The following is an 11169-nucleotide window of genomic DNA, read 5'->3' as shown; positions in this document are numbered from 1 at the left end:
GAAATTAGGAATTTTTAGAGACACTATAGCTAGAAGCCTTTTTAAGAGATAGAGAGCTCAGGATGTTAGGGGCAAACAGGATTTAGGAAGATAAGCAGTAAACTGAGGAATGTAGCATGAGTTACAATGTAATCACAACTATAGGACACATAAGAGGAGGTAGATAATAGATGATAAGGCTGATTCCAAGACAATCACTTGGAAGTAGGAAGTAGGAACTCTGAAGAGCAACAATGATTTATGGAGATATTAAATCTGGGAGAGGGGGAACTGAAAATGTCAAACCTCTGGCCTAATGTTTTTATAAAAGTATAAAAGAGAATCTTAAACTTGAAATAAACAGGCAGTCCAAAAGAAAACTGAGAGGCTGCCTCATCGCCAACACTGTTCATCTTTTCAGGTTGAATCCCTGGCTGCTGGAGCTGGACTCCAGCAAAAACTGTTTGCCCTTTTTTACTTTCCCCCATAGCACATTATTAATATGCCATATAATTAATATGCCATATAATTTATATGACTAGGCTCATCTCCCCCACTAAAAGTGGGATAAAGGGAATTTTCCTCTATTTTATTTCAGTGACTACAACTGGTAGCACCAGGCAGTCACCCAAATATTTTCACTTCAGTTCAGTCGCTCAGTTGTGTCCAACTCCTTGCAACCCCATGAATCACAGCACGCCAGGCCTCCCTGTCCATCACCAACTCCCCGAGTCCACCCAAATTCATGTTCATTGAGTTGGTGATGCCATCCAGCCACCTCGTCCTCTGTCATCCCCTTCTCCTCCTGCCCCCAATCCCTCCCAGCATCAGGGTCTTTTCCAACGAGTCAACTCTTTGGCATGAGGTGGCCAAAGTATGAGTAAATGGGAGTAATGTAAATTGCAGTCATCTCAAACTAGGTGAGAGTAAAGCCTGAGGCGACATTTTCACTTTAATGGGATCATCACATCCTTAAAATGCCTTTGACAGCTATTTCCAAGCAGGTCTGAAAGCAAAGACAGAGGGAAACAGCATAGCTGCATTTGCATCTGGGGATCCTTTCCAAGACTTTATTTCCATAATGAGGATTATAACAGTACCCAAGGTAATAGATGTTTTGAGGAATAAATGAGACAGACCACCTAAAGCACTTAGCATGGGTGCTGGATAAACCGTAGTTTTATTACCAGCAGGCCCTCAGTGTAATAGAGAAAGAAGAACGGTTCCTAAAGGCAGACATCTAGATTCTGGTCACATCAGTCACTCATCTGTGAGGCTTGGGTGAATCATTTAATCCCTTTTAAATTTACTGCTGACTACCATAAACCAGGTGGCTAAGTTAAAATAAACTTGTTCCAAAGAAAAAAATACTTCAGATGTTAATACTGACCCATCAAAGAAACCACACAGGGAAACCTAAAACTGGATTCGTGCTTACTATTATCAAGTTTACAGACATAAAAAGTAACAGATGTTTATAATAGGCATCATTACTGGGAAAACATGACATGTCTCATTTCAGCTTTGATTAGAAAGCTGGTATTTAACAAATGTGAATTAATCATAAATATACAAAACACAGAATACCAAGACTGTTTTTAAAAACAACTGTTTATTTACTGAACCTGGGGCAGATCAGATACACAACCAATTTTAAATTTACATCTTTTAACTCAATTTGAAGTGTTTGCACACACACGCGCACACAAATTGGCATGCAACAGTTGTCCTAAGATAAAACTCAGTCACCTTAAACTGCTGCAAGTATTTTCACCCAAGGTTGAAAAATTGTTTACCTTGAACATGAAAACCTGTAACAAATTTAATTATACAAAACTCGTTACTTGTAGTTTTCCCCTTGAAAAGATCCAAAAAAAAAAGGTACAAGTAACCAATATACATCAGTCACAACATAATCTGGATCATCCCCACAATAAAACCAGATGCTCCTTGATTTTTAAACCCATTATCAGAGACCAAAAGAAAGTCGTTTTTCGTTCTATACAAAACAAAATTCACATGTGCCAAAAAAGAAAGACCCAAGAAAAACAAAAACCCTAGTACTGACAGTGATGTTCAGTACCCTAATTAAACAGTGGCCAAAATGCCACTGATCAAAAATAAAATAGTGGCTGCATATCACTGCAAAGAAATCCAAGAGGCTTTAACCCTTTGGCATCGGAAATCCAGATTTTTCCAATTACATTAATGCACACCTCCTACATGCCAAGAGAAGAGAAGGTGGATGCGCCAGCACAGAGGAAGTCATTTCTTCTCTGTTCTCATGCATAAGCAGAGTGGACCGTTTGCTACCGTTTGCTAAAACACCCAAGAGAATTGGCTTTAATAAACTTCTTACAAGGTTAGGCAGAAACCAAAAAATGGTTATTAGCTGCTTGTGTCAACAATTTTAAGTGGAGGTGATTGAGTTCTAAGGTTCAAAGTGAAACTTTGGAGGGGTGGGTAAAGGTTGTTGGTTTAAGTCTTATCTTTAAAGCAAAAACAAGATAGACAAAGTATAAAAGTACCAACCTGGTCACATACTCTAGTCACAGAGCTCTACCATTAAGCTGGATAGAAAATGTCAAGATTCAGATTGTTGTTTCTCAACAAAATGAATCTTTCTAATGACCTGAACTGTAGGATAAGGGATCCCAAGAAGAGAGTCCTTTTAGTAAAGTACTATCCTGAACAAACTGTATTTTATAATGAAAATAAAAGGAAAGAAAACTAAGGACTCTACACCTATATTCGGCTTAGTGTTTGAGTTTTGGGAGGGCCTGTATAGGCCCTCAGAATTCAAATATGAATTTATGCCAATCAAATGTCAAATTTTCACTATAGTTTTCCTAAAAAAGTGTTTTCCCCCAATATCTATTAATCACAAAGAAACAAGCTGTGAAGATATAGTTCAGAAAATAAAAACATAGAAACTAATGACATTATTATGGTAAACAGTGAATTATGAATTTGGGATTATGGGGAAAAGGCTTTTAAACAACCCTCCGGACTTCGAAGAATCTCTTCAGGTAGTAGATCTGTCCCAATGTCATGGCAACTAGAACAAGAGCTTCAAAGAAGGACCAAAGGACCACTCTGCTGTTTGTGTTGTCATTGACTGTGGAGGACAAACAAACAAAATTTAACCACCAAAACAAACAAAAGAAAAGAAACAGCACAGACATCCAAAATTACCCCTAGTCTTAACTTCATGTGAAAGTTAATACTTTACACAACATTCACAGTATTCAGAATACCTTTGTCTTTTGTCCCCAAGCACTTAAACATACTTAAAAGCAGAGTTTTACATTTAAATGAGACCTTAAAGATTAATGGAGCAATCAAGTCCACTCTGCTTATGCATGAGAACAGAGAAGAAATGACTTGCCCACGGTCACATTCTCGAGTTAAAACCCAATCCAACCTTCTCTCTTTCACACATAGAAAGTCCCTAACATTAGAATCCTTTTTGCTGAATCAGAAAATTCAACCTTATTCTTTCAAGATAAGTTACCCAAGAAGCACTACCTACTAAGTTAAAATGTTTCAAAGTGCCTTTTCTTTAAACATTTATTCAGTATTTATTGAGCACCCACTATGTATTTGGCATTGGTTCTAGATCTAAAGGTTTCTCAGTTTCACAGACCAATGCTGGCAGCTATTACCAGACAAACTTAAACTAGTTACAGGATTTACCCCATTTTTAAGCTAAGAAATTGATCAAAGGAATAGTATGGCTGTATTAATTTATTGCACTCAATTTATGTGACATTCTTTCAAGTTCCTGATCAAATTCCTTAACTTTTAAAAACTACTGGGTAGTTTCTCATTTTTCTGCAAATGGCCACCACTAAAAACAATTATAATTAGCAATTAAGAGAGATGAATAAGTAACTGGCATATTTTTAGAAGTATATGTATCATTTATAAAAAGAGAAACTAGAATTGCAGTAACTGCTGGACTAATGATCACTCAAAAAGAAGTGAAAATCAATTAAATGACTCCAGAAAGATAAGCTATACTTACTCAAGGAAAGAAAATGACTTTTTCCCCCAGAGTAAGAATAGACAAATGCCCAAAACCATTAACTAGAATTCTAAAAACCACCAACACTGAAATTTTAATGTTCATTCCATGGCATGAAATTTACTTCTGCTGCAAACTTTATACGGAGAAAGCAACGGCACCCCACTCCAGTACTCTTGCCTGGAAAATCCCACGGACGGAGGAGCCTGGTAGGCTGCAGTCCATGGGGTCGCTAAGAGTCAGACAGGACTGAGCAACTTCACTTTCACTTTTCACTTGCATGCATTGGAGAAGGAAATGGCAACCCACTCCAGTGTTCTTGCCTGGAGAATCCCAGGGACAGGGGAGCCTGGTGGACTGCCATCTCAGGGCTCTCAGAGTCGGACATGACTGAAGTGACTTAGCAGCAGCAGCAGCAGCCAACTTTATAATCCATTTCTAGCATAACTTAATGACTAGCATCTTAACTGTATAAAAACAAGTATTTATCTCTCCCTTCAATAACAGAAAAATGCATCTTTAAACTTAAATAGAACACACTGAAGCCATATAACAGGAAAGCAATCATCGAAGAAAATATGTGTATGTAAAATACTGTTCTCATGTCATTCACATATTTGTTGTTGTTTAGTTACTAAGTCGTGTCTGATTTTTTTGCACCCCCATGGACTCTAGCCCACCAGGCTCTTCTGTCCATGAGATTTTCCAGGCAAGAATACTGGAATAGGTTGCCATTTCTTTCTCGAGGAGATCTTCCCGATCCAGAGACTGAACCCAAGTCTTTCGCATTGGCAGGAGGACTCTTTACCACTGAGCCACCAGGGAAGCTTGGTTCACACATTAGCCTGATCTAAAAACAGTACTATTACAACACTGTAGTTTTAAAAAAAAATCTCATTATAGCCATCTCTGAGGAGCGAGTGTTATAGGAAGATATACAAAAAACAAACACTGTGGGAACTACTGGATTTATAAAATTAGACTGAATGTCTAAAATTCTATTTTGTTTGTGAAACAAATTCAGGAGTATCTCCACTCAAATTTAGGATGAGAGAAAAAGGTCGGATGCCTCCAGACACCAGAAGATGGGGGCCTCCTCTGGCTGCTGTGCTAGCTGAGCTACAAAGCAGCGAAAGTTCTGAGCCCTTCTCATCAGAATGGGCTGGCCCCCTCCTGGGAGAAAAATAAGCAACAGGTGATGGAGAGAAGGTAGGGATGCTAGAAGGTGAGAAGAATAAGAGCACAGGCCAGGAGAAGGAATGAGGTGGAAGAGGCAAGAGTGGCTGCATATAAGCCTCAGTCCATCTCATGCCCCAATCCACCCCAAAAAGGTAAGAACAGAGGCACCTGTCCAGTCCGTCACATCTACTCATTATTCTCCCAAGCAGAGGTGAAGTCTGGGCTCTACGTCCTAACGATGCCTTTCCATCACTGGCAAGAATCTTGGAGAAATTCAACCTGTTCTCATCTATTTGAGTCACTCCTCTCTCCACTCCCTATCCCACCTTCAGAACAAAGACTTCACACAAAAGCCACTTTGCATTTACAGACGAGCTCACGCCCAGTGAGGCCCATCCCCAAGGGTGACCTGAAGGACGAAGACACTGGACAGGTGTGGACTTGGGTTTAAGATATGATCATCCCCCCCCCAAAAAAAAAAAAAAAAAAAAAAAATGGTATCTCGTCTGTGGATCAATATGGTACCTCTTTAATTTTAAATGCAAAAGTATCATAATTAGTGCTATGCCACGGGTTAAAACAGGCTTTGCAACCTAGGGTGGGATTCCAATTATCAATGTTTCTGAAGACAAACACACTCACAGCTTCCAGGTTGCAAACTTGGGACCCAAACTGATCTTTACCTGATGAACACCTCTATTCATGTTTTAATGCTTTTTAATTAAACCATACCCCAGGTTTTAGAAAAACAGCTAAGCCTCGGCATGATTATTGATCACAAAAACTTCACATATCGGATTTAAAACCAATGCAAAAAAAAAAAAAGGCAAAAAAAAAAAAACCCAATGCAATGTCCATTTTATGTTTTTCCTTTCTGCTTTATGAAAACCGTTAGCTTACTCCCTAGCTAACCACTCATTTTTTAAAACTCTTATAAAAGCTAGTGCTGAATCTAAACAGCATTGTTTGGTTTAGAATCAATGTCCCAGTAATAAATTAGTCTAATACAAAGCTCTACAAACAAATGTACATACTCAAATATCTTTGCATAGGTGCTTTTTAAAAGTCAACCCCTTAGTATGTTTATGTGTCCAAAATTTCCAAATGAGGAAAACACAATCCAGCTCTTGGGTAATACAGGTCACCAATTCATGGCCCTCGGATACTGCTGCAAAGTCCAAAGCATTAACTTACTTGCTCTGTGTATCCGCTCCCGAACCTCCATGTATTCCTGCTCATGCTTCACAGCTGTCATCGCCACTGCGAGCTCATTGATCATTTCTTCTAGCTTGTTCTGGTGAGCTACAAAAGAATTTGAAAATGGATTAGAACATATTTGGAAATCTCTTTTTGAAAAATTCTTAAAACCAGGAAAAAAACCAAACTCCTCCTCCAGAGAAGGCATACAAAAGCAGCTATTTTTCAGAAATGACTCAGACATCATTTTGGACCACTGATGACAATTTAATCCCCCAAGAATTTTTAAAAAGTTCGTTCCCAGTAGAGAAACCTCTTTCAGAGTAGGAAAAATGCTATACAACATTTACTAACTAAAGGAACACAGCCCTAAGAAATGTCTTCTACGAAATTGCTAAGTGAAGTTCACCAGACTCACGGCCAACCATAGGGGAGATTAAACAAAAGATGGAGGAGGGGCACAAAATACAAATTAAAACCGTAATAATAACACCCTAGTAATAATCCTACAAATAACAATATTTAAACTAAATAAAAATCTACTCTTGAAAATCATGTAACTCTAATGTTAATTTAGGAAAACTATCAAAGCTGACTTTTAATCTTTATGAAGCTAAGCAGAAAAAAACATGAAGATGTTCTAGGGAAAATCTGCACCAATTCAACATTCTAGTACTATAGTCAAAGCAATAATTTCACTACAGTGGGAAATTTAGCAGACACTGCAAGTGAAAATACAAGTTCTCAACTGCTCAAGGTCTAGAACCAGGCATTCTCTTTAGCAAGGTAAACTAACAGTTCTGAAGAAAGTGTATGCTTATAGGTAATGCTGTATTATGGCAATGTACAAGGGAAGACTGCCATCAGAGGGGTCTATTCACTATTGCCCAAAATCCAGCCTCATCTAGAATTCCAAATTGCCACAAATAATCCTAAATTTCTTATGAGAAGCCAAAAGCCTCTACCATTTTAAGGCAGCTGGGCTGGAATCACAAATAATCTCTCACCAGCTTCATGTCAGAAGTCCATGCACTAGGTGGAACCTTTAGAGCAGAGTTTCTCAGGAGAAGCACTGTGGACATTTTAGACCACATAATTCTTTGTGGTGGGAAAGTGTCCGACACAGTGTATAACCACCAACCTATTCAGGAAAATCAAAAATGTTTCTAGATATTGCCAAGTGTACCCTGGGGAGCAAAAAACATCCTGAGAACCACTGCTTTAGAGGAAAGCTTGATTTTATAGCTGTCATTCACCAATATGAACAAGCAAAAGCGAGACTGTTAAACATCATGTTAAAGGATTATTTAAGGAAAATATTCACACTCACCAGCCAACATTTAAATAGCCAACTGTTTAGAAAGGACTATTTTCCAGAAAACAAAAAAAGTCAAAGCCCCTCAAAACTAATTTTCCTTGACAATTAGCCAAGTCCTGAACTGCAAATGGCCTTGAAAAGCAAGCACAGAAATTTCTGAGTAGTATGATTCTTTAAATTCTATAGATTTCAAAATCTAAAAAGAGTTCACCTTACTTATGTAAATACTCTATGAAGTGCTATCTAGGGCAAATTATATCACATTAATACTATGAAATAAACTACTAGTTTCCAAAAGTCCTGAAATATACCATGGCCCCCCCAGCCCACCCCACCCCAGTCCCCGGCCAAAAAATCCTTATGTGCAGGCTCCTGGTAAACGATTTATCCAGAAGAATCAACTTAGGGCTCACTGCTGATAAGCCGAGCAAGAAAAATTAATCCACCTGCAACATATGTCTAACAAAGCTTTTGTCACCTTATCTAGGGTAGACGTGGCTCCTAGAACTGCCTTTCACGTCTAACCAAGTTTCACATGACCTACCTCTGTCTCATGTAACAAAATAAAAACCACCAAAAAATAATCACTCTAAAACTCTAAATTAGTTGTAGGGTTTAACTAGGAGAAAAAACACTGTCATGCTAACAGACTGAGGTTAGAAAGGAAAGCAGAAATTAAGACAGTAGGCAACAAAAATATGCAGAAAGACTGTCAGAAAATAATCCACATACCATCCCAGGTATCTCCACCACCTGAAGAAGAGTGTAAGATATAAACACACACATACAAAAACAAGTTTAGCTAAAGTAGTCATTTATACAAATGAGCAACTAAAGATGCATATACCAGCGTAGGCAAATTAACAGAACAACAACTAGGATATGTGTAACCTGCCTGCTGCCAGAAATGGCAACTGGAAAGAACTAAACATAAACATGAACCTCCAATCATTTCTTTTTGTTAATTCGAAGATCTGGATAAATGAAAAGTATATTTCACAAAAGGTTTTTGGTTGTAATGACAGAACCTAAAATAAGTCATCAAAAATAAATACTACATTCAGGTGGAGAAAATGTACAGGATTAATATTAACTCTGAGAAAGGGATATAAATCTTCAGAATGTTCATCTCACCTTCTGTTTCCATGTCTTGTCCTTTGGGGGCTTCCCCGATATCAATGGTGAACATCACTATCTTTGGAGTCATGGTAGACATCCTATTGCTAAAACAAAACTTATATGTTCCATCCATGTGAGCAGCAAATGTGTATTTCCCACTGGACTCCCGGTCTCCTTTATAAATTCCTTTATTATCAGGTCCAGTAATCTGGAGGCAGAAGAGAAATTCATGAGATAACTCAAAAGATTCAAAATAATAAATGAGGGAATAAATTGGGAGATTGGGATTGATGCAGATATACTACTGATACTGTGTATAAAACAGATAACCTAATGAGAACCTATTTTACAAGGAACTCTACTCAATATTCTATGGTGACCTAAAAGGAAAGGAAATTCTAAAAAGAGGGGATACATGTATACCTATAGCTGATTCACTTTGCTTTACAGGAGAAAGTAACACAACATTGTAAAGCAACTATACTTCATTAAAAAATAATTTTAAAAATAAAGTTGTTAAGTGATGTCTATTGACAGCCAAACATTCGCTAGGAAAAAGGAACCTGAACATCGATCCACTTCAGTTGGTGACAGTAATCTCTTCGGGCTACAGCTCTACCATTTAAGAAACAAGGCTCTCTGAATACCTTTCAACTCTGACTACATTTGTCTTAATTTTCCAACTTAATAAACCAATCAGAAACAGAAACCACACCATACACTTGTCTTCAAATGGCCCAATACCACCAACAGACAAATATGTAGCTATTAATATCAAAACAACAAAAAAGAAATCTCTTTTAAAAACTAAGAACTTTGAGTAAGCCTACACATCGAGGTTTTTCCTGACTGATTACTGCCTACTCTGCTTTATCTTTTATGCCTGAAGACTTAAGGAAAAAGACTAGACTGGAAATTCAGAGACCCATGTTCTCATCCCACTGTGCTCCAAATCAGTTGTTAGACCTTGCTCAAGTAGTTCCTCTTATGAAGCCCGTGCCACCTGCAGACTGAAAGAGCTGATCTCTTAAGAGCTTAGCTAATTTTAAGTTATTACCTCCATTATCCCCTTATTTCTGAACTTCATTTGTTTTGTTTAACTCTGCTGACGTTAACTGTTAGATGGAAAAACCCATAGACACAATTAATCATGCTAACCGGTAGGTTTAAATATTCATTCCATCTGGTTTCCTTAAAAAAGTTAGAAGCGAGTCATTCTTTTGGCTTAAAGAAAATGATACAGGACGAAATTTAGGGACTGCTGGTTTCTTGAAACGATTTTCCGTTTTCTCCACAGATACTTCACTGCAATCACTTCTAAAACGCATAACCCAACTCCACTCTCTTAATCAGAGATGACTAAACGAGGTATCCGAAGGTCTGCGTAAGAACGGGTTAACTCGGGTCGTTTCTACGAAAAATAAAGGCAAACACAACACGAACGTCTACCTAGCATTCCTCAACAGCTTCCGATTTACTTTTTCAGAAGTTTCCATGCCACGTCCCAACTTTAATTCGCGCTAGGAAGGGAAGCAGCTGCTGCCCGGATCGAGACCTGCCATCAGCTAAACAAGACTGTGTAGCGCCTCCTGGGCCCGGAGATGACACGCGGCGCCTGGTAGACAAAGCTCGGCGAGAGGTTCCAAGGGGAACCAGCCGTTCAAGCTGAGAATCCAAAGCAGCCAAGCAACGGTTCCATCTCCCGAGCGGAGCTCGGAAACGGGCGGGTGCGAGGGAAAGGGACGTTAGGGGGTCGCCGGGTGGCGGCCTGGGGCCCTCCCAGGACTCGGATAGCGGCCTCCGGGTCCCGCTCTCCACGCTGGCCCCGCGCGGGCCCCGGGCGCCGCCAACCCCCGAGCGGCCGCGGGCCCCCGCCTCGGGCAGCGCGCCCGCACCTCCACGTCGATGTCCAGGAAGCCGCCCTCGGCCACCTCGAAGATGAGGCCCATCTTGGTGCCCGAGGTGACCCGCTCGAAGAAGCACTCCTCTGCATGAGCGTCAATGCTGACGAAGTAGCCCGAGGCCGTGGCCAGGAGGGCGGCCAGGAGCACCAGCAGCTCAGCAAGCGTCACCATGGTGGGGCTGGGGCCGAAGCCAGGACCGGGACTGCGGCCTCCAGAGCCGCCGTCGTCGCTGCCGCCACCGCTGCCTTCTCAGCCACCGCCGCCTCAGCTCCGCCCCTTCCGGCTGCACCACCCGAGGGGGCTGATGCGGGCGCCGCGGATTGGCGGGAGCCCATAGCTGCCACGTAACGGACGCACGGCGGCCGCCGAGGGACAAGACTACTCCGCGCGTCTCGAGCCTGGACGGTGGCTCAGAAGGACCAGAAACCATCGTCTCCGTCACTAGT

The 11169-nt window shown here is 40.3% G+C and overlaps 1 protein-coding gene across 2 annotated transcripts; it reads right to left on the bottom strand.

Annotated features, from left to right (window-relative positions):
- Positions 1–1572: 1572 nt before the first annotated feature.
- TMED2 (transmembrane p24 trafficking protein 2) lies at positions 1573–11012 on the bottom strand. Of its 2 annotated transcripts, XM_006041403.4 has the most exons (5): positions 10715–11012; positions 8835–9027; positions 8433–8453; positions 6380–6487; positions 1573–3097 (listed from the first exon to the last, which is right to left on the bottom strand). In XM_006041403.4, the coding sequence occupies exons 1-5, from the start codon at positions 10892–10894 to the stop codon at positions 2973–2975; spliced, it is 627 nt and encodes a 208-aa protein (XP_006041465.1). In that variant the 5' UTR covers positions 10895–11012; the 3' UTR covers positions 1573–2972. The 2 variants fall into 2 exon arrangements, with proteins under 2 accessions (XP_006041465.1, XP_006041466.1); XM_006041404.4 differs by lacking the exon at positions 8433–8453 and having other exon boundaries at positions 10715–11009.
- Positions 11013–11169: the final 157 nt, after the last annotated feature.

The sequence above is a fragment of the Bubalus bubalis genome, chromosome 17 (genome assembly GCF_019923935.1).
Source record: "Bubalus bubalis isolate 160015118507 breed Murrah chromosome 17, NDDB_SH_1, whole genome shotgun sequence".
Lineage (NCBI taxonomy): Eukaryota > Metazoa > Chordata > Mammalia > Artiodactyla > Bovidae > Bubalus > Bubalus bubalis.
This window is presented reverse-complemented; position numbering and strand designations above follow the sequence as displayed.